This window comes from Bombina bombina, chromosome 1 (assembly GCF_027579735.1).
Source record: "Bombina bombina isolate aBomBom1 chromosome 1, aBomBom1.pri, whole genome shotgun sequence".
NCBI lineage: Eukaryota > Metazoa > Chordata > Amphibia > Anura > Bombinatoridae > Bombina > Bombina bombina.
In genome coordinates, this window is record NC_069499.1 from 95,752,913 (window position 1) to 95,777,313 (window position 24,401).

General features: G+C 41.3%; 1 protein-coding gene across 1 annotated transcript in view; it reads left to right on the top strand.

Moving 5' to 3' along the window:
• The window catches only part of BTBD7 (BTB domain containing 7), a 388,408-nt gene that overhangs the window by 79,003 nt on the left and 285,004 nt on the right, over nt 1-24,401 (top strand). Inside the window, exon 4 of the mRNA XM_053710123.1 lies at nt 4,667-4,734. Within this exon, the coding sequence (XP_053566098.1) occupies nt 4,667-4,734 (68 nt within the window). The remainder of the gene's footprint in view (nt 1-4,666; nt 4,735-24,401) is intronic.

Genomic DNA, 24,401 nt, shown 5'->3' on the forward strand with positions numbered 1-24,401 from the left:
TATATATATATATATATATATATATATATATATATATATATATATATATATATATATATATATATATGTATGTATGCATTGTGTGATTGGTCAATGGCTATCACATGATGCATTAGGAAGGAAAATGTTATTAACTGTGACATTTGTCAGAAAAAAATCTAATTTAAAATTCAAACCGTTTTCTTTCCAAAGGCAGGGAGATTCCACAACTTCATTCATTACTGTTGGGAATGAATGAAGTCGGGGACTCTCCCTACCAGGATTTTTTTGTTGTTGTAATCAGGCAAGCAAACATTTTGCATTGTCTTTTTATTATGTATTTGCTGAGTATGCTATTCTACTGTTTAGAGGTCCTTTAATTTCCTTATTTAAAGGGACACTGAACCCAATTTTTTTTTCTTTTGTGATTCAGATAGAGCATGCAATTTACTCCTATTAAATTTTCTTCATTCTCTTGGTATCTTTATTTGAAAAGCAAGAATGTAAGTTTAGATGCCGGCCCATTTTTGGTGAACAACCTGGGTTGTTCTTGCTGATTGGTGGATTAACTGACCAATAAACAAGTTCTGTCCAGTGTCTAAACCAAAAATAGCTTAGATGCCTTTTTCAAATAAAAATAGCAAGAGAACGAGTAAAAACTAATAGGAATAAATTAGAAAGTTGCTTAAAATTGCATGCTCTAGCTGAATCACGAAAAAAAATTGGGTTCAGTGTCCCTTTAAAGCATGTCCCTTTAAAGTTGTTTGATTCTGTTTGAGATCTCATTATGACAATTAAAGGGATAGTAAATACCAAAATTGTATGGTTTAAAAAAATAGATAATCCCTTTTTTTTACCATTCTCCAGTTTTGCATAACAAACACTGATACAGTAATATACTTTTTACCTCTAATTACCTTGTATCAAAGCTTCTGTAGACACCCTCTAGTATTAGCCTTCAACTAAGAATACCAAGAGAACAAAGCAAATTTGATAAAAGTACATTAGAAAGTTGTTTAAAATGACATGCCCTATCTGAATCATGAAAGTTTAATTTGGACTTTACTATCCCTTTAACTGAATGAATATTGAACATTTGAGGATTTTTTTTTTATTATTTATATAATATTTGAAACCCTTGATTGTTCAGAACTGACCCAGTAAATTGTAAAACATCTATACAGATTATATGCAATTAAAGGTACATATGGTATTGGATTGCAAAAACAAATAGTTAATAGTACTTTTTTTTTTTTTTTTTTTTTTTTTTTCTTTGTTCCTTTTTTAAAGTAATGCAAATTAACAGAGAAACATTTAAAGATATAACCGATTCCAGGAACTCACATTTCTTTTAATGAGATTTCCATTTTGATGCAATGTATCTCTTTTAAAACAGTTTCTAAGAACTGGAACATGTATTTTGTGAAACGAATGTTTATAAACACAGGGGACCGAATGCAGAGTTCTTCAATTTCATTCTGTTTTAAAATGTGAAATTTTGGCATGAAATGAAAGGCTTGTACTTACGATCCCAGCAGATATACAGCTTGTTTGCTCCAGAGATGAAATGTCGAGGATGAGCGCCGCCAATTTTAACCCTTTCAGTGCCAACGACAGTTCTGAGCCGTCGCAGAGTTTCCCACTCGGACGCTAATGACGGCAGCAGTTTTGCAGCAATGTTATACATTAGCAAGCACTAGATGGCAGCACTATTTCCTGTCGTGCACATATCTGGGGCACTACATAGTACCTATCTAGATATTTTTTCAACAAAGAATAACATGAGAACAAAGCAAATGTTATAACAGAAGTTTAATTGGAAACTTTTTAAAAAGTGTATTCGCTATCTGCATCGTAAGAGAAAAATGTTTTTTTTGTGTCCCTTTAAGGGAGCTGGATTGGGTGTATTTAAACCCCTGGCGCTCTAATTTTATTGGCTCTCTCATGTGATTGCTGTTGAACAAAGGATACCAAGAGAATGAAGCAAATAAGATAATAGAAGTCAATTGGAAAGTTTTTTTAATATTGCATGCTCTATCTGAACCATGAAAGAAAAGCTTTGGATTTCATGTCCCTTTAAACAACTTTCCAACTTCTGTTATCTTTCTCTTGGTATACTTTTGTTGAAAAGCATGAAAAGGTAGGCTTAGAAAAGCAGCAATTTACTACTGGTAACTAGTTGCTGATTGATGGCTGCACATATATGCCTTTTGTCATTGGTCCACCCCTTCTGTTCAGCTAGTTCTCAGTTGCATTGCAACTCTTCAACAAAGGATTCTAAAAGAATAAAGCAAATCTGATAATAGTAAATTGGTAAGTTAAAAATTGCATGCTCAGGGGCGTATCTGGGCAGCTGTGCTGAGAGGCAGTAATATTTGGAGTTGGTGAAAGTGGTTGCTAAATCTGCCATTTATCAGTCACATAGAAAGAATTCAACATTTATATTTGCATAAAATACTTCGGCAATCTCTCCCACACAAATTGGTGTAATCTTTTCTGTGGACTCTATCAGTTAACAAGATCTTGACCGTTGAGGCCTATGGCAGTACCTGAGACGTGAGGCCTACAACACCACCCACGGTTTGTAGATTGACTGGTTAAGGAACGTGGCGTAGTTCTGTGCTAAGTGCTGCAAGTTTATTTGAAACAAACTTTATTTCTTTCTAATGACTCGGTGAGTCCATGGATCATCTTAATTACTGTCGGGAATATCACTCCTGACCAGCAGGAGGAGGCAAAGAGCACCACAGCAAAATCTGTTAAATACCACTCCCCCTACCCACAATCCCCAGTCATTCTCTTTTCTTGTATCATTTGCAAGGAGGGGTAAAGTTAGGTGTCTGATTCTTCAATCAAGAGTTTATTTTTTAAGCAGAGCAAGTTTGCTCTGGTTTTCTTTAGGGTTTAGCTGTAGTCCATGTCAGTCTCTTCAGTAGAGCAAGTAGTGGCTTTTAAGCATTTGGGAACTTGTGGGGTATATTCCCCACTGGGCCTCCCAAGTAATTTCATGCTACCTTTGGTTGAAAGTTTGAGTAAGTTTACTCAGCCTTTTCTTTTTTCCACAGGTCCATGTGAGGTAGGAAGCCCCTCTCATACCAAGTGAGCTGTCCAGCTGCCAGACAGATTTTTGAGGTAAGTGCCTATTTTCTATTTAAAGACATGAGTCCACGGATCATCATCCTTACTTGTGGGAATTACACCTCCTGGTCAGCAGGAGGAGGCAAAGAGCACCACAGCAGAGCTGTTAAATAGCACCTCCCTTCCCTCCCACTCCAGTCATTCTCTTTGCCTACGTTAGTGATAGGAAGAGGTAAAGTGAGATGTTGGTATAGATTCTTCAATCAAGAGTTTATTATTTTTAAAGTAGTGCAAGATTGTGCTACTTTGTTCTAGGGTGTAGCCGTAGTCCAGATCAGTCTCTTCAGTAGAGCTTTTGGTGGCTTTAAAGCAATGGGAATTTGTGGGACATAATTCTCACTGCGCCTCCCATATATTTATGCTGCCCTAATCTTGATAGCCTAAACAACTGTTAACTCAGGCTTCATCATCTTCCACAGGGCTATGGGAGGGAGAGGACCTCTTAAACCTGCTGGACTGCTGTCGGTCAGATTTAAGGTAAGTGCTGACATCTTTTTTTATTCCGAGGATAACAGGAAAAAGACTCCGGAAAGTGAGCACTTGGTTATTTCATTTGAGGCTCACTATGGGGCTCTTTATTATGGGACACATACTCTCTGTGTATAGAGGGTGCAGTTTTTATGACGGTTTATGTACAGGCACTGGGGCTGGGGATTAAGCCTTTTTCCCTATGTTTTTTTTTTTTTTTTTGCTAAAATGAAAGCCGGTCGGCTTGTGTGATACCAACGCCCATGGTGGGCGGGGCTACCTTTTGCACGCTTTCTAATTACGCTGCGCAGTGTGTGGTTTGGCTAGTACACAGGCTGTTCCGGATTTGCTGTGAGGGCTCCATTTTACTCCTTTGCATCGGTACAGTGATTTCTTCAATGCCGCTTTGGAACCGCATGTCAGTAGAGCAAGCAGTTTGTAGCATTGTGGAAGCGATCCTCTCCTGCAGCATTGGGACTTAGCTGGAAGAGTCAGTGGCAGGTAGGTGCCTCGGCAAAGCTGTTGAGGCGTAGAGGTGTCGGAAGTGTTTAGGTTGTTTAATTGAAGATACATTTTTTCTTTGTCAAGGAAAATAGTTGCTTTTAACATTTAAAGCCACAGTATCTCTTTTTTTTTTTTCATTTCAAATAAAGTTATCTGTATAAATTTAGTTTTTTCTCTTGGAAGTCGGTTGTTTTTTCTTACAGTTAAAAACGTTTGCTTTTTAAATTTAAAGGGCCAGTAGCAGTTTATTATAATAAAAGATAAAGATATATATTTTTTCCTCTCTGTGCTTCATTATGGACATAGGAGCTGTACAATATGTTGCTTGCTCCATGTGTTTGGATGCCAATGTGGAACCATCAATTCCTTTTTGTCCCCCATGTATTGAGAGGGCTTTAAATTTTTCTAAGGCGGATGCTACTCAGGAATCTAATGACTAGATTCCTGAGAAGTCCCAAACTTTAACTCCCGCACAAGCAGTGCCCGGTACTTCTTCTCTAGCACCTGCTGGAGTTACTTTAAAAGACATAGCTGCGGTTATGTCTTCCACAGTTTGTGATGCGTTGTCTGCTTCAAGGCAAGCGCAAGAGGAAAGACAACCATGTTATCAGTGAGGTTTCTGATGTCATGGTGGCAGTCTCAGAGGTACCTTCTCCGGGAACTGAGATGGAAGGTATAGAGGTTCTATCAGAAGGCGAGATTTCAGATTCAGAGAGTTCATTACCTTTGACTGATTCAGAGGTTGTCTCTTTCAGATTTAAGCTAGAACACCTCCGTCTGTTACTCAGGGAGGTGTTGGTTACTTTAGACGACTGTGATACCACAGTAGTAGTCGCTCCTGCGAAGGCGAGTAAATTGGACAGATATTTCGAAGTTCCTACTTACTCAGATGTTTTTCCAGTTCCTAAGCGAGCTTCGGAGATTATTTCTAAGGAATGGGAGAGACCAGGTATTCCCTTTTCTCAGTCTCCTATTTTCAAAAAGATGTTTGCTATAGCTGACGCTGTCAAGGAAACTTGTCAATCGGTTCCTAAGGTGGAAGGGGCTATCTCCACTTTAGCCAAGCGAACTACTATTCCTATTGAGGATAGTTGTGCCTTTAAAGACCCCATGGACAAGAAGTTGGAGGGTCTACTTAAAAAGATTTATGTTCACCAGGGTCTGCTATTGCAGCCGGCTGCGTGCATTGCCACTGTCACTAGTGCGGCAGCCTATTGGTTTGATGATCTGTCCGAGTCTCTAAGTCTGAGACTTCTTTGGAGGAGATCCAAGATGGGATTAAATCTCTGAAGTTAGCTACCAATTTAGTAATTTGCAGAGAAGCATCTGTAATAAAAGCATTGGCTAAGAGTTCAGGGTTCTCTATCGTATATCCTGTATTTAGACAGTCGGCACCGCCTTGGAGCTTAAACTTAGTTCTTAGGGTTTCGCAGAGATTCTGTCCTGGAAGGTTCTCTTCCTGTTGGCTATTGCATTGGCACGCAGAGTATCTGAGCTGGCCTCCTTGCAATGTAATCCTCCTTATCTCGTGTTTCATGTGGATAAGGCTGTACTTCGCACTGGGTTGGGGTTTCTCCCCAAGGTGGTGTCTAACCGTAACATCAATCAGGAAATAGTTGTTCCTTCTTTGTGTCCTAACCTTTCTTCTTCAAAGGAGAGGTTACTTCATAACCTGGATGTGGTTCATGCATTGAAGTGATATCTTCAGGCTACAAAGGATTTCAGACATTCTACATCTCTCTTTGTGGTGTATTCTGGGAAGTGCAAGGGGCAAAGGGCCTCTGCTACTTTGTCTTTTTGGTTGAGGAGCTTGATTCGCTTGGCTTAAGAGACAGCGGGACATAAGCCTCCTCAGAGGATCACGGCTCATTCGACTAGAGCTGTAGCTTTGTCTTGGACCTTCAAGAATGAGGCCTCTATGGAGCAAATTTGTAAGGTGGCTACCTGGTCCTCCTTGCACACTTTTACAAAGTTTTACAAATTTTGAGGTTTTTGCTTCTGCGGGAGCTGTTTTTGGGAGAGAGGTTTTGCAGGCTGTGGTGCCTTCTGATTAGGGTCCGCCTTTTACCCTCCCGGTTTCATTTAGTGTTTCCACAAGTAATGAATGAAGCCGTGCACTCTCCTCCCCTTTAGATGGAAAACATAAATTATGCTTACCTCATAATTTCATTTCCATCGAGGGGAGGAGAGTCCACGGCTCCCGCCCGTATCTCCGTTGAGCGGCCCTAAATTTATTCATCTTCTGGCACCTTTTTTACCCTGATATTTCTCCTACTGTTCCTGGTTCCCTCGGCAGAATGACTGGGGGATGAGGAAAGTGGGGAGAGGTATATTAAGTTCTTAATTCCTAACAGTAATGAATGAAGCTGTGGACTCTCCTCCCCTTCGATGGAAATGAAATTATCAGGTAAGCATAATTTGTTTTTAGATCTCCCTCTAGTGTTTAGTATATATATTTTATAGTCAAGCTAATATCACTCTGCAATTGAATCCTGATTACTGATGGTACTTACTCTTCTGCATTTAACAGTCCAGTATGTAAACAATTATTTTGGACCTGTTACTAGTATTTCTATTTCAGTGCTTTAGTCTTCAGTATGTCTTTTTGGCAGGACATTTGAGAGAGTGGCCATTGCAGTGCATTATATGCTTTAAACAGTGCTTGACAAATATGTTCAAAAATTAGGAGCCAGTAAGAATATTTAGGAGCCAGGCATATTTTTAGGAGCCAGACAGTTGGATTTGTATATAGATTCATGGAGAATAACCCAAAAAGTTAGGAGCCAGGGGTAAAATTCTAGGAGCCAGTGGCTCCCAGGCTCCTGGGTTTGTCAAACCCTGCTTTATTATACAGTTTTCACATATGTTTAACTTTAACACTATTTATGAATGTTTACGGACATTTCTCACTTTGATATACATCTATCACATAATGCTTGTATAGTTGCTGTTTGACTATTAGGGCTATCTAGGTTAGCCTATATTAAGTGTGACGGGTATTCAGATCCTAAATTTCTACTCTGCCAATGTTGATTAAAGGATATTAACCCTTTGAGTGCTAAGCACTTTCCCACCTGGGTGCTAATGGTTTTTAAAAGGTTTTTTTTATTTTATATTTTTAAAAATATATTTTTTTTTAATTTTAGATCCCTTAGACTTACAATGTTGGAAAGGTTAGACAATTACCTTTCCGATGGTGGTTCTTGGGGGTCTGTAGCTGCTTAGATGCCTGAGATACAGGCTTCTAAGCAGCATGCCCCTGCTCCTATATTTAACATTGTTCCATGGTGACGTCATCACGTCATTGCACGTGATGTCACCGTGCGTAACATGAAGGCGGGGTTTAAAATCATATGCTCTATCTGAATCATGGAAGAAAAATGTTGGTTTTCTTATCCAAAACTCCTAGTAACTAGTTTATAGCTTTCCCTAATTTGCCTCAACAGAGGAAGAAACCTAGGTTACAACATGGCTGCACCATTTGTGTTATGAAAACCAAAACTTTCTTTTTTCCAGTAACTAAGATAATTTGTAAAAACTACATCAGCATATTATTCTAAGGGTAATCTTTGATTGAAGAACCTAATTCTTTCTAGCCTTTATTTAGAGTTTAAATATGGCTTTTAAAAGGATATAAATGCGCAAATAGAAAATGCTCTTATTTCTCCAACATTGGTGTGTCCGGTCCACGGCGTCATCCTTGTGGGATATTCTCTTCCCCAACAGGAAATGGCAAAGAGTCCCAGCAAAGCTGGCCATATAGTCCCTCCTAGGCTCCGCCCACCCCAGTCATTCTCTTTGCCGTTGCACAGGCAACATCTCCACGGAGATGGTTAAGAGTTTTTTGGTGTTTAAATGTAGTTTTTATTCTTCTATCAAGTGTTTGTTATTTTAAAATAGTGCTGGTATGTACTATTTACTCTGAAACAGAAAAGGATGAAGATTTCTGTTTGTGAGAGGAAGATGATTTTAGCAGACAGTAACTAAAATCGATTGCTGTTTCCACATAGGACTGTTGAGATGAAGTAACTTCAGTTGGGGGAAACAGTTAGCAGATTCTTCTGCTTAAGGTATGACTAGCCATATTTCTAACAAGACTGTGTAATGCTGGAAGGCTGTCATTTCCCCTCATGGGGACCGGTAAGCCATTTTCTTAGTCAAACAAACAGAATAAAGGGCTTAATATGGGCTAAAAAACTGGTAGACATTTCTCCTGTTAAGTGTAGTCAGTCCACGGGTCATCATTACTTCTGGGATATTAACTCCTCCCCAACAGGAAGTGCAAGAGGATCACCCAAGCAGAGCTGCTATATAGCTCCTCCCCTCTACGTCACACCCAGTCATTCTCTTGCACCCAACTAATAGATAGGATGTGTGAGAGGACTGTGGTGATTATACTTAGTTTTTATATCTTCAATCAAAAGTTTGTTATTTTAAAACAGCACCGGAGTGTGGTGTTCCTTCTCAGGTAGAATTTGAAGAAGAATCTTTTTGGATGATTTTAGCCGGCGTAGCTAAGATTCATTTTGCTGTTCTCGGCCATTCTGAGGAGTGAGGTAAACTTCAGATCAGGGGACAGCGGGCAGGTTCACCTGCAAAGAGGTATGTTGCAGTATATTATTTTCTGAGGAATGGAATTGACTAAGAAAATACTGCCAATACCGATATAATGTAAGTTCAGCCTTAAATGCAGTAGTAGCAACTGGTATCAGGCTGTTATGTATATATGTTTACACTTCAGTATTCTGGGGAATGGCACTTCACTGGGATAATACTATATGCATATAACTTTTAGCCTAACTTGCAGTGGGAACGTCTAGCAGCAGGCTGTTTAATGACATTTCATATTATTTGATTTTAAACGTTTTGCTGGCATGTTAAATCGTTTAATTATCTGAGGTACTGGGTGAAAAATAGTTTTGGGCACTGTTTTTCCACTTGGCTGTCGTTTATTTTAATTTAAGACAGTTTACTGAACTTCCCTCACTGCTGTGTGTGAGGGGGAGGGGCCTATTTTGGCACTTTTGCTACGCATCAGAAATTCAGTCACAAGTCTGTTTCTCTCCCTGCATGATCCGGATCGTCTCTACAGAGCTCAAGGGTCTTCAAAAATTATTTTGAGGGAGGTAATCACTCACAGCAGACCTGTGAGATTGTGCTTTGACTGTGATAAAAAAACGTTTATATTTTGTACATTTTTTTCTGCTATTAAGGGTTAGTTATCCATTGCTAATGGGGGCAATCCTTTGCTAAATTTATGCCTTTACTGGGAAAAATTTGGTTTTTATAATTTCTCCGGTTCATTGTTATTCAACTGTCATAGTTTTTTTCTGTGCTTCTTAAAGGCACAGTGCGTTTTTCATATTACTTGTAAATTGAATTGAAAAGTATTTCCAAGCTTGCTAGTTTAATTGCTAGTTTGTTAAACATGTCTGACTCAGAGGAATATCTCTGTGCTATATGTGCAAAAGCCAAGGTGGAGCCCAATAGAAATTTATGTACTAATTGCATTGATGCTACTTTAAATAAAAGTCAATCTGTACAAATTGAATATCATTCACCAAACAACGAGGGGGAAGTTATGCCGACTAACTTGCCTCACGTGTCAGTACCTGCATCTCCCGCTCGGGAGGTGCGTGATATTGTAACGCTGAGTACTTCAGGGCGGCCATTACAAATCACACTACAGGACATGGCTAATGTTATGACTGAAGTTTTGTCTAAATTACCAGAACTTAGAGGTAAGCGAGATCACTCTGGGGTGAGAACAGAGTGCGCTGATAATAATAGGGCCATGTCAGATACTGCGTCACAATTTGCAGAACATGAGGACAGAGAGCTTCAATCTGCAGGTGACGGATCTGATCCAAATAGAGTGGATTCAGACATTTCAAATTTTAAGTTTAAACTAGAAAACCTCCGTGTACTGCTAGGGGAGGTATTAGCGGCTCTGAATGATTGTAACACCGTTGCAATCCCAGAGAAATTATGTAGGCTGGATAGATACTATGCAGTACCAGCGAGTACTGACGTATTTCCTATACCTAAGAGGCTTACAGAGATAATTACTAAGGAGTGGGATAGGCCCGGTGTGCCCTTTTCCCCCCCTCCTGTATTTAGAAAAATGTTTCCAATAGACGCCACCACACGGGACTTATGGCAGATGGTCCCTAAGGTGGAGGGAGCGGTTTCTACTCTGGCTAAGCGTACCACTATCCCGGTGGAGGATAGCTGTGCCTTTTCAGATCCAATGGATAAAAAATTAGAGGGTTACCTTAAGAAAATGTTTGTTCAACAAGGTTTTATATTGCAACCCCTTGCATGTATTGCGTCTGTCACGGCTGCGGCCGCATTTTGGTCCGAGTCTCTGGAAGAGACTCTTGACTCAATAACTATAGATGAGATTTCAAATAAGCTTAAAACCCTTAAGCTAGCTAATTCATTTATTTCAGATGCCGTAGTACATTTAACTAAACTTACGGCTAAGAATTCCGGATTCGCCATTCAGGCACGTAGAGCACTGTGGCTAAAATCCTGGTCAGCTGATGTTACTTCTAAATCTAAATTACTTAACATACCTTTCAAAGGGCAGACCTTATTCGGGCCCGGTTTGAAAGAAATTATCGCTGACATTACAGGAGGTAAAGGCCATGCCCTGCCTCAAGACAGAGCCAAACCTAGGGCTAGACAGTCTAATTTTCGTGCCTTTCGTAATTTCAAGGCAGGAGCAGCATCAACTTCCTCTGCACCAAAACAGGAAGGAGCTGTTGCTCGCTACAGACAAGGCTGGAAACCTAACCAGTCCTGGAACAAGGGCAAGCAGGCCAGAAAACCTGCTGCTGCCCCTAAGACAGCATGAATTGAGGGCCCCCGATCCGGGAACGGATCTAGTGGGGGGCAGACTTTCTCTCTTCGCCCAGGCTTGGGCAAGAGATGTCCAGGATCCCTGGGCGTTAGAGATCATATCTCAGGGATATCTTCTGGACTTCAAAATCTCTCCCCCAAAAGGGAGATTTCATCTTTCAAGGTTGTCAACAAACCAAATAAAGAAAGAGGCGTTTCTACGCTGTGTACAAGATCTTTTGCTAATGGGAGTGATCCACCCGGTTCCGCGGTCGGAGCACGGACAGGGGTTTTACTCAAATCTGTTTGTGGTTCCCAAGAAAGAAGGAACCTTCAGACCAATCTTGGATTTAAAGATCTTAAACAAATTCCTAAGAGTTCCATCGTTCAAAATGGAAACTATTCGGACAATCTTACCCATGATCCAAAAGGGTCCGTACATGACCACAGTGGATTTAAAGGACGCTTACCTTCACATACCGATTCACAAAGATCATTACCGGTATCTAAGGTTTGCCTTCCTAGACAGGCATTACCAGTTTGTAGCTCTTCCATTCGGATTGGCTACGGCTCCAAGAATCTTCACAAAGGTTCTGGGCGCTCTTCTGGCGGTACTAAGACCGCGAGAAATTTCGGTGGCTCCGTACCTAGACGACATTCTGATACAAGCGTCAAGCTTTCAAACTGCCAAGTCTCATACAGAGTTAGTACTGGCATTTCTATGGTCGCATGGGTGGAAGGTTAACGAAGAGAAAAGTTCTCTCTTTCCACTCACAAGAGTTCCCTTCTTGGGGACTCTTATAGATTCTGTAGAAATGAAGATCTACCTGACAGAAGACAGGTTAACAAAGCTTCAAAATGCTTGCCGTGTCCTTCATTCCATTCAACACCCGTCAGTGGCTCAATGCATGGAGGTAATCGGCTTAATGGTAGCGGCAATGGACATAGTACCCTTTGCACGCCTACATCTCAGACCGCTGCAATTGTGCATGCTAAGTCAGTGGAATGGGGATTACTCAGATTTGTCCCCTACTCTGAATCTGGATCAAGAGACCAGAAATTCTCTTCTATGGTGGCTTTCTCGGCCACATCTGTCCAGGGGGATGCCATTCAGCAGACCAGATTGGACAATTGTAACAACAGACGCCAGCCTACTAGGTTGGGGCGCTGTCTGGAATTCCCTGAAGGCTCAGGGATCATAGACTCAGGAGGAGAGTCTCCTTCCAATAAACATTCTGGAATTGAGAGCAGTTCTCAATGCCCTTCTGGCTTGGTCTCAGTTAACAACTCGGGGGTTCATCAGGTTTCAGTCGGACAACATCACGACTGTAGCTTACATCAACCATCAAGGAGGGACAAGAAGCTCCCTAGCGATGATGGAAGTATCAAAGATAATTCACTGGGCAGAGTCTCACTCTTGCCACCTGTCAGCGATCCACATTCCTGGAGTGGAGAACTGGGAGGCGGATTTCCTAAGTCGTCAGACTTTTCATCCGGGGGAGTGGGAACTTCATCCGGAGGTCTTTGCCCAAATACTTCGACTTTGGGGCAAACCAGAGATAGATCTCATGGCGTCTCGCCAGAACGCCAAGCTTCCTTGTTACGGGTCCAGGTCCAGGGACCCGGGAGCGGTCCTGGTAGATGCTTTGACAGCACCTTGGACCTTCGGGATGGCCTATGTGTTTCCACCCTTCCCGATGCTTCCTCGATTGATTGCCAGAATCAAACAGGAGAGAGCATCGGTGATTCTAATAGCGCCTGCGTGGCCACGCAGGACCTGGTATGCAGATCTAGTGGACATGTCATCCTGTCCACCTTGGTCTCTGCCTCTGAGACAGGACCTTCTAATTCAGGGTCCTTTCAAACATCAAAATCTAATTTCTCTGAAGCTGACTGCTTGGAAATTGAACGCTTTATTTTATCAAAGCGTGGATTTTCGGAGTCAGTAATTGATACCTTAATACAGGCTAGGAAACCTGTTACCAGAAAGATTTACCATAAAATATGGCGTAAATACTTACATTGGTGCGAATCCAAGAGTTACTCATGGAGTAAGGTTAGGATTCCTAGGATATTGTCTTTTCTACAAGAGGGTTTAGAAAAAGGTTTATCTGCTAGTTCCTTAAAGGGACAGATCTCAGCTCTGTCCATTCTTTTACACAAACGTCTGTCAGAAGTTCCAGACGTTCAGGCTTTTTGCCAGGCTTTGGCCAGGATTAAGCCTGTGTTTAAAACTGTTGCTCCACCATGGAGCTTAAATTTAGTTCTTAACGTTTTACAGGGTGTTCCGTTTGAACCCCTTCATTCCATTGATATTAAATTGTTATCTTGGAAAGTTCTGTTTTTAATGGCTATTTCCTCGGCTCAAAGAGTCTGAGTTATCGGCCTTACATTGTGATTCTCCTTATCTGATTTTTCATTCAGACAAGGTAGTTCTGCGTACTAAACCTGGGTTCTTACCTAAGGTAGTCTGTAATAGGAATATCAATCAGGAGATTGTTGTCCCATCATTGTGTCCTAACCCTTCTTCAAAGAAGGAATGACTTCTACACAATCTGGATGTAGTTCGTGCCCTGAAATTTTATTTACAGGCAACTAAAGATTTTCGCCAAACTTCTTCCCTGTTTGTCGTTTATTCTGGACAGAGGAGAGGTCAAAAAGCTTCTGCTACCTCTCTCTCTTTTTGGCTTCGTAGCATAATACGTTTAGCCTATGAGACTGCTGGACAGCAGCCTCCTGAAAGAATTACAGCTCATTCTACTAGAGCTGTGGCTTCCACTTGGGCCTTTAAGAATGAGGCATCTGTTGAACAGATTTGCAAGGCTGCAACTTGGTCTTCTCTTCATACTTTTTCAAAATTTTACAAATTTGACACTTTTGCTTCTTCGGAGGCTGTTTTTGGGAGAAAGGTTCTTCAGGCAGTGGTCCCTTCCGTATAAAGATCCTGCCTGTCCCTCCCGTCATCCGTGTACTTAGCTTTGGTATTGGTATCTCATAAGTAATGATGACCCGTGGACTGACTACACTTAACAGGAGAAAACATAATTTATGCTTACCTGATAAATTCCTTTCTCCTGTAGTGTAGTCAGTCCACGGCCCGCCCTGTTTTTTATGGCAGGTCTAAATTTTTAAATTATACTCCAGTCACCACTGCACCCTATAGTTTCTCCTTTCTCGTTCGGTTCTCGGTCGAATGACTGGGTGTGACGTAGAGGGGAGGAGCTATATAGCAGCTCTGCTTGGGTGATCCTCTTGCACTTCCTGTTGGGGAGGAGTTAATATCCCAGAAGTAATGATGACCCGTGGACTGACTACACTACAGGAGAAAGGAATTTATCAGGTAAGCATAAATTATGTTTTTTATGCGCTAAATCGATTGCTTTATTTGGGCATATTATTCAGATTTAGGCTAACAATTGGCATTTATAATCTTGGGGAACGTTTATAAAACGGCAGGCACTGTGTTAGACACCTTTTTCAGTCAGGGGGCCTTTCTAGTTATAGACTGAGCCTCATTTTCGCGCCATTACTGCGCAGTTGTTTTTTGAGAGCAGGGCATGCAGATGCATGTGTGAGGATCTAAAAATCACTGAAAAAGCTTCTAGAAGGCGTCATTTGGTATCGTATTCCCCTCTGGGCTTGGTTGGGTCTCAGCAAAGACTATAGCTGGGACTGTATAGGGGTTAAATTTAAAAACGGCTCCGGTTCTGTTATTTTAAGGGTTAAAGCTCTGAAATTTGGTGTGCAATACTTTTAATGCTTTAAGACACTGTGGTGAAATTTTGGTAATTTTTGAACGATTCCTTCATACTTTTTCACATATTCAGTAATAAAGTGTTTTCTGTTTGAAATTTAAAGAGACAGTAACGGTTTTATTTTAAAACTTTTTTTGTGCTTTGTTGACAAGTTTAAGCCTGTTTAACATGTCTGTACCTTCAGATAAGCTATGTTCTATATGTATGAAAGCCAATGTGTCTCCCCATTTAAATTTATGTGATAATTGTGCCATAGCGTCCAAACAAAGTAAGGACAGTACTGCCACAGATAATGATATTGCCCAAGATGATTCCTCAAATGAGGGGAGTAAACGTGATACTAAATCATCTCCTACTGTGTCTACACCAGTTTTGCCCATGCAGGAGGCCCCTAGTACATCTAGTGCGCCAATAATTATTACCATGAAACAATTAAGGGCTGTAATGGATAACTCCATAGCAAATCTTTTATCCAAAATGCCTACTTATCAGAGAAAGCGCGATTGCTCTGTTTTAAACACTGAAGAGCAAGAGGGCGCTGATGATAATTGTTCTGTCATACCCTCACACCAATCTGAAGGGGCCATGAGGGAGGTTTTGTCTGATGGAGAAATCTCAGATTCAGGAAAAATTTCTCATCAAGCTGAACCTGATGTTGTGACATTTAAATTAGAACATCTCCGCGCACTGCTTAAGGAGGTGTTATCTACTCTGGATGATTGTGACAACTTGGTCATTCCAGAGAAATTATGCAAGATGGACAAGTTCCTAGAGGTTCCGGTGCCCCCCGACGCTTTTCCTATACCCAAGCGGGTGGCGGACATAGTAAATAAGGAGTGGGAAAAGCCCGGCATACTTTTTGTCCCCCCCCCCCCCCTATATTTAAGAAATTATTTCCTATGGTCAACTCCAGAAAGGACTTATGGCAGACAGTCCCCAAGGTCGAGGGGGCAGTTTCTACTCTAAACAAACGCACTACTATTCCTATCGAAGATAGTTGTGCTTTCAAAGATCCTATGGATAAAAAATTGGAAGGTTTGCTTAAAAAGATTTTTGTACAGCAAGGCTACCTTCTACAACCAATTTCATGCATTGTTCCTGTCACTACGGCAGCGTGGTTCTGGTTCGAGGAACTAGAAAAGTCGCTCAGTAGAGAAACTCCATATGAGGAGGTTATGGACAGAGTTCACGCACTTAAATTGGCTAACTCTTTTATTTTAGATGCCGCCTTGCAATTAGCTAGATTAGCGGCGAAAAATTCAGGGTTTGCTATCGTGGCGCACAGAGCGCTTTGGCTAAAGTCTTGGTCAGCGGATGTGTCATCCAAGACAAAATTGCTTAACATCCCTTTCAAGGGTAAAACTTTATTTGGACCGGATTTGAAAGAGATTATTTCAGGCATCACTGGGGGAAAGGGCCACGCCCTTCCACAGGATAGGTCTTTTAAGGCTAAAAATAAGCCTAATTTTCGTCCCTTTCGCAGAAACGGACCACCCTCTAATTCTGCATCCTCTAAACAAGAGGGTAATGCCTCACAACCCAAACCAGCCTGGAAACCAATGCAAGGCTGGAACAAGGGTAAGCAGGCCAAGAAGCCTGCCACTGCTAACAAAACAGCATGAAGGAGTAGCCCCCGATCCGGGACCGGATCTAGTAGGGGGCAGACTCTCTCTCTTTGCTCAGGCTTGGGCAAGAGATGTTCAGGATCCTTGGGCGCTAGAAATAGTTTCTCAAGGTTATCTCCTGGAATTCAAGGAACTACCCCCAAGGGGAAGGTTCCACAGGTCTCACTTATCCTCAAACCAAATAAAGAGACAGGCATTCTTACATTGTGTAGAAGACCTGTTAAAGATGGGAGTGATACACCCAGTTCCAATAAAGGAACAAGGAATGGGATTTTATTCCAATCTGTTCGTAGTTCCCAAAAAAGAGGGAACGTTCAGACCAATTTTGGATTTGAAGATCCTAAACAAATTTCTCAGGGTACCATCGTTCAAAATGGAAACTATTCGAACGATTCTACCCACCATCCAGGAAAGTCAATTTATGACTACCGTGGATCTAAAGGATGCGTACCTACATATTCCTATCCACAAAGAACATCATCAGTTCCTAAGGTTCGCTTTTCTGGACAAGCATTACCAGTTTGTGGCCCTCCCATTCGGATTAGCCACTGCTTCAAGGATTTTCACAAAGGTGCTAGGGTCCCTTCTAGCGGTTCTAAGACCAAAGGGCATTGCAGTAGTACCTTACTTGGACGACATTCTAATACAAGCGTCGTCCCTGTCAAAAGCAAAGGCTCATACGGACATCGTTCTAGCCTTTCTCAGATCTCACGGATGGAAGGTGAACAAAGAAAAAAGTTCTCTGTCCCCGTCGACAAGAGTTCCCTTCTTAGGAACAATAATAGATTCCTTAGAAATGAGGATTTTTCTGACAGAGGTCAGAAAATCAAAACTTCTAAGCTCTTGTCAAGTGCTTCATTCTGTTCCTCGTCCTTCCATAGCGCAGTGCATGGAAGTAGTAGGATTGATGGTTGCAACAATGGACATAGTTCCTTTTGCACGAATTCATCTAAGACCATTACAACTGTGCATGCTCAAACAGTGGAATGGGGATTATACAGACTTGTCTCCAATGATTCAAGTAGATCAAAAGACCAGAGATTCACTCCGTTGGTGGCTGACCCTGGACCATCTGTTCCAGGGAATGAGCTTCCGCAGACCAGAGTGGGTCATTGTCACGACCGACGCCAGTCTAGTGGGCTGGGGAGCGGTCTGGGAATCCCTGAAAGCTCAAGGTCTATGGTCTCGGGAAGAGTCTCTCTTCTCCCGATAAACATTCTGGAACTGAGAGCGATATTCAATGCTCTCAGAGCTTGGCCTCAACTAGCAAAGGCCAAATTCATAAGGTTCCAATCAGACAACATGACGACCGTTGCATATATCAATCATCAGGGGGGAACAAGGAGTTCCCTGGCGATGAAAGAAGTGACCAAAATAATTCAATGGGCGGAGGATCACTCCTGCCACTTGTCTGCAATCCACATCCCAGGAGTGGAAAATTGGGAAGCGGATTTTCTGAGTCGTCAGACATTCCATCCGGGGGAGTGGGAACTCATCCGGAAATCTTTGCCCAAATAACTCAATTATGGGGCATTCCAGACATGGATCTGATGGCGTCTCGTCAGAACTTCAAGGTTCCTTGCTACGGGTCCAGATCCAGGGACCCCAAGGCGACTCTAGTAGATGCACTAGTAGCACCTTGGACCTTCAACCTAGCTTATGTATTCCCACCGTTTCCTCTCATTCCCAGGCTGGTAGCCAGGATCAATCAGGAGAGGGCCTCGGTGATCTTGATAGCTCCTGCGTGGCCACGCAGGACTTGGTATGCAGACCTGGTGAATATGTCATCGGCTCCACCATGGAAGCTACCTTTGAGACAGGACCTTCTTGTTCAGGGTCCATTTGAACATCCAAATCTGGTCTCCCTCCAACTGACGGCTTGGAGATTGAACGCTTGATTCTATCAAAGCGTGGGTTTTCAGATTCTGTTATAGATACTCTGGTTCAGGCCAGAAAACCTGTAACTAGAAAAATTTACCATAAAATATGGAAAAAATATATCTGTTGGTGTGAATCCAAAGGATTCCCATGGAATAAGATAAAAATTCCTAAGATTCTCTCCTTTCTACAAGAAGGTTTGGAGAAAGGATTATCTGCAAGTTCTCTAAAGGGACAGATCTCTGCTTTATCTGTCTTACTACTCAAAAGACTGGCAGCTGTGCCAGATGTTCAAGCATTTGTTCAGGCTCTGGTTAGGATCAAGCCTGTTTACAGACCTTTGACTCCTCCCTGGAGTCTAAATCTAGTTCTTTCAGTTCTTCAAGGGGTTCCGTTTGAACCTTTACATTCCATAGATATTAAGTTACTATCTTGGAAAGTTTTGTTTTTAGTTGCAATTTCTTCTGCTAGAAGAGTTTCAGAGTTATCTGCTCTGCAGTGTTCTCCGCCCTATCTGGTGTTCCATGCAGATAAGGTGGTTTTTGCGTACTAAGCCTGGTTTTCTTCCTAAAGTTGTTTCTAACAAAAATATTAACCAGGAGATAGTTGTACCTTCTTTGTGTCCGAATCCAGTTTCAAAGAAGGAACGTTTGTTACACAATTTGGACGTTGTCCGTGCTCTAAAGTTCTATTTAGAGGCTACTAAAGATTTCAGACAAACATCTTCCTTGTTTGTTGTTTATTCTGGTAAAAGGAGAGGTCAAAAAGCGACTTCTACCTCTTTCCTTTTGGCTTAAAAGCATTATCCGATTGGCTTATGAGACTGCCGGACGGCAGTCTCCTGAAAGAATCACAGCTCACTCCACTAGGGCTGTGGCTTCCACATGGGCCTTCAAGAACGAGGCTTCTGTTGACCAGATATGTAAGGCAGCGACTTGGTCTTCACTGCACACTTTTGCCAAATTTTACAAATTTGATACTTTTGCTTCTTCGGAGGCTATTTTTGGGAGAAAGGTTTTGCAAGCCGTGGTGCCTTCCGTTTAGGTAACCTGATTTGCTCCCTCCCTTCATCCGTGTCCTAAAGCTTTGGTATTGGTTCCCACAAGTAAGGATGACGCCGTGGACCGGACACACCAATGTTGGAGAAAACAGAATTTATGCTTACCTGATAGATTACTTTCTCCAACGGTGTGTCCGGTCCACGGCCCGCCCTGGTTTTTTAATCAGGTCTGATGAATTATTTTCTCTAACTACAGTCACCACGGTACCATATGGTTTCTCCTATATTTTTCCTCCTGTCCGTCGGTCGAATGACTGGGGTGGGCGGAGCCTAGGAGGGACTATATGGCCAGCTTTGCTGGGACTCTTTGCCATTTCCTGTTGAGGAAGAGATATTCCCACAAGTAAGGATGACGCCGTGGACCGGACACACCGTTGGAGAAAAATAAATTCTGTTTTTCTTTCGATATGTGAATGTTAATGAAGCAAGGTAGGGTCCCAGTGGGACTCCTTTTATCTTAATAAAGAATTGTCGGTTAATATCTCCTGAGGGGGGTTATTGAACGGGGGGACTTTTAATTATGTTATATAATTCTATCTGCAATTGTGTAGCTATACTTACTCACAGCCTTTACGGAACATAACGGCCTTCTTTTAATGACTCTATCTTTCCAGATTGCGCGCCCTTTTCGAGACTGGCGCGGTGCACCTCGTGACGGGTGCGGTTATGTTGTTTTTCACTTACGTATGCTGACTGTGTGCGACCGAGAGAGTCTTGTTCGTGGGTTGTTTGGTTCACAGGAGGTGGTGAGTGCCCCAGCCATTGGGGGTGTTAAAGGGTGCCAGTTGTGTTTTTTTGTCATTTTTGTAATCCCAAGATTATGGAGGATTCTGATATGCGTGACACAGATGGCTCCGATATGGAGGTTGTGTCTTGTGATGAATATGAAATGGCCCGGGTAATAAATGCCCATCAGTTATATTCCGATTGCCGTTCTAGAGTACTCTCTTCTCCCGAAGCAGGGAGCTTAGAGTGCGTTGAGCCATCCGCCTCCGAGGTTTCCATGACCTGTGAAGCGAGTGCCCCAGTCCATTTCCCGGCTACGCAAGCAGGTGTCCCTATGGTGGCTTGTTTCCTCCAGAGGTTACTGCACGGTTCCGCATGGCCATTTCTATGGCACTAAATCATTTATATCTTCCAAGTGAAGTATTTCTAAGAAACTGTCAGTGTTCCATTAATCAGGGCCCGTCGAGCGTGGGATCGCTCATTTCAGTTCGACCTTCTGGGGAAGAGTTGGCCCCTATCTTGGGGCCAGGGTCTTCAGTTGATCCAGCGAAGGATGATTTTGCCTTCAGTTATAGGCTGGCTCGCCTTTGTGTCCTTTTAAGACTTGTTTTGGCAAAGCTTGAGGATTCCAGTCCTAGTGGGCCGAGGGATCTGAGGCCTTAGAAACTGGATGGCAAAATGGATATGAAGCCAATCTCATTAAAGGGACATTAAACCCAAAATTTTTATTTCATTATTCAGACAGAGAATACAATTTTAAACAACATTGCAATTTACTTCTATTATCTAATTTGCTTCATTCTTTAGATATCCTTAGTAAAAGAAATAGCAATGCACATGGATGAGCCAATCACATGAGGCATCTATGTGCAGCCACCAATCAGAAGCTACTGAGCCTATCTAGATATGCTTTTCAGGAAAGAAAATCAAGTGAACAATTCAAATTTGATAATAGAAGTAAATTAGAAAGTTGTTCAAAATTGTATTCTCTATCTGAATCATGAAAGAAAAAAGGTGGGTTTAATGTCCGTTTAACGTCGCCGTTTTTATTTTTCTTTGGTTCCAGTTCTGAGCTTGGGTGAATGCGGCTTTTAATCGGCTGGTCCTGTTGTTGTTGTCCTCATTCGAATTGGGCGTTCACCCGATGGGTCCTGCCTTAATTTTATTTTTATCCGGATGAATGTTTTTTTTTTTTTTTTTTTTTTAAAGCTCATGTCTGTTAGATTTTCGTTTTTGTAAACGTTCTTCTCTGGAACTGATACTTGCGATTTAGGTCGCTAGGGAACTTCCTCGGAAGTTGAATAATAGAATTATGTTTTTTCTAGTTTATCGATCCTTCTGGACAAACTTCCTTGTACCTTGGGCAGTTCTAGTGTCCTTATGTCAGGCAGCTACTGGTCGGATACTTTTTCGGCTGTGTCCAGGGTTCATGTCACCCGTGTGGTGTTGATAATCCTTCTGGATTCTGAAATGTCTCTTGGCCTATTCTATGGACTCCGGGCTTGTATCCTACCGAAGTATGAGGCCTGTTGTTTAAATACAACCCCTCCTTACGGAGGGTTATGAGTGCCAATCTAGGTTGGTTGTTCGGGCTTCTTGCTTGGGATACGGATCTGTTTTTGCAGACATTATCATGGTTCTTCAGGCCCCCGGGGACTCAGGACCGTTATTCCATTCTTTGAAGTTGGGAGATGTGTGTGACCTATGTGGTCTGGTATGTCGAGTGATTAATGATTCCCATTTTCACTTGAGGTTCCTCTGGACGCTGACTCTTAGCCTATTAAGCATTTTATTGCGGCGGCAGTTTCCTTCCTTCCCGCCAGTGTTAATTTCGTTGACTAAAACTAGACTAAAATGACTATAAAACTAAAGAAATTCTGATGACTAAAATACGACTAAAACTAAAATGGCATTTTAGTCAAAAGACTATAACTAAAACTAAATCAAAATTTGCTGACAAACATTTTATGCAAGGTGTTAATCAATCCCTAACCAATTACTGCTCTTTTGTAAAATTTACTAAACTTAATTTTATTACATTTTAAGATAAAGACGTTATATACCACAACAGTTAAATCTGTTAAATCTGTATTGTATGTTCAAACCTTAATACCATGAATAAAATCCAGGAGTATATAATGTGTTTGGAAGTTCTAGAGCAGTGCTAATATTGCCGAAATTTTTTAGAATCTGTGAACAATCAATTGATTCTTCCTATAGAAATAAGAATAACCCACGAGTATGGGTTTAAGTTATGCTGTGCCTGTGCTAGCTGCAGAAACTTTTTGTTGTGTTGATTTACTTGATACTCGTTTTAATTATTTTACTTTTTTTTTTTTTTTATTAAATCATTTTTATTGAAGCTTCCGTTCCACATACAAAATGAATAAGAAAATAGACATGAGATACAGAAACTTGCACAGTATTATGATTTGACCAAACAATAAATAACATAAGTGTTCTGCAAGTTATTCCTACTAAATCACAATGCCCTACCAGTATGGCTGTGTCTCCGCCCAACTCCACAAGAACTTAACCAACCAACAAGTCTAATGCGTTTATGCTCAATCCTGTCCCTCCGCTATGTACCCTCCCAACAATTAAATACTAGCAATAAATGAGTCCCACATGACCTTCATCAGTAAAAAAAAGTGTCCTTCCTGCCATTTTTCATATATGCATATTCTTCAAGAGATAGAATGAATTGAAATTGAGAGTACCAGATGGCCATGCTCGGGATGTATTGAGACTTCCAATTTTTTGCAATCCGTTTTTTAAAACTATTACTAGCAATAAAAATCAACTTTTTCTTATGCGTTGGCAGTTTGTTAGGTAAAACATTGAGTAACCAAATACGACGATCTGGTAGTAAGTCTAGTTCTGTCAGGGTATTTGTCGCCTTAACTACGGAAGACCAAATCGGAACTATCAACGAGCATGTCCACCAAATATGGATCAAAGACCCCGCCTCCTTCCCGCATCTCCACTTATGAGAGGCTAAAGGAAACAGTTTATTAATCCTAACAGTAGTAAGGTACCATCTTTGCATTAATTTGATGTTTAATTCTATTAGACTACTAGATATAGAGACTTTAGTAACATTATTAAACATTTTAGAGATGTCCAAGTCCTCATTCCACCTATATATGTAGTAAGGAGTATAACCTATTGGAGGTTTTTATACTAGTGTATATATTAATGATATGGTCTTTCCAGTAGGTGTCAGAATGACACAGAGTCTCATAGGGGGTGAGGGGACGAAGCAGATTATGCCTCTCAGGATGTTTAAATATATAGGACTGACATTGATATAGTAAAAACCAGCTGCTAAAGAAGGCCAAACCTCTTTCCACCAGTTCAGCTAGAGAGAGAAGTCTCGTCTCATTGCCTATATGTAATATCATTAGAGTTCTAAGGGGGTTGTCTATGTGCTGAATCCTCCGCAGAAGGCCCATGGGAGTTCTGTGTTTTTTGTGAAAGGTGTAAGTGGGGAAAACTGTGGAGTAATATTCAGGTATTCTCTAAGTATCCCCTTCCACACTGAAAGAGTTTCTTTTAAAATAGGGTTCTGTCTGAAGTCTGCGGACAAATGTGGTAACTGCCAACATATCATTCCTAAATGGGACTTTCCTGCTATGTCATGTTCCAAAGCCACCCAAGTTTTAGTCCCGTAATTCTTAAACCAATCCACAACCCTCTGCAGAAAAACAGCCTGTCTATATTTATTTAAGTTAGGGACCCCCAGTCCACCCTCAGCAACAGGTAAACACATCAAAGTTTTATTGATTCTCGCTCTCTTTCCATCCCATATAAAATCAAAAATTTTATTTTGCAACGACAGCATAAAGCCCTTTGGCAGCGGGATGGGGAGTGTTTGCATCAGATATAATATCCTGGGGAGTATATTCATCTTAATCAAGTTTATATTTCTGAGGTACTGGGTGAAAACTTATTTGGGCATTAGTTTTATCCACTTGGCGGGCATTTTGTTTGATTTATGACAGTTTACTGATCTCCCTCACTGTTGTGTGTGAGGGGGAGGGGCTGAATTTGGCGCTTTTACTACGCATCAAAAATTCAGTCACAAGTCTGTTCTTCTTCCCTGCATGATCCGGTTCGTCTCTACAGAGCTCAGGGGTCTTCAAAAGTTATTTTGAGGGAGGTAATCACTCACAGCAGACCTGTGAGATTGTGCTTGACTGTGATAAAAAACGTTACATTCTGTACTTTTTTTCTGCTATTAAAGGGCTAGTTATCCATTACTAATGGGAGCAATCCTTTGCTAAAATTGTATTTTTACTGAGAAAAAAGTTTGTTTTCATAAAATTATCTGTTTTATTGTACTCAACTGTCATATCTTCTGTGCTTCTTAAAGGCACAGTGCGTTTTTTTCATACTATATATAAAAGTGAATTGAAAAGTATT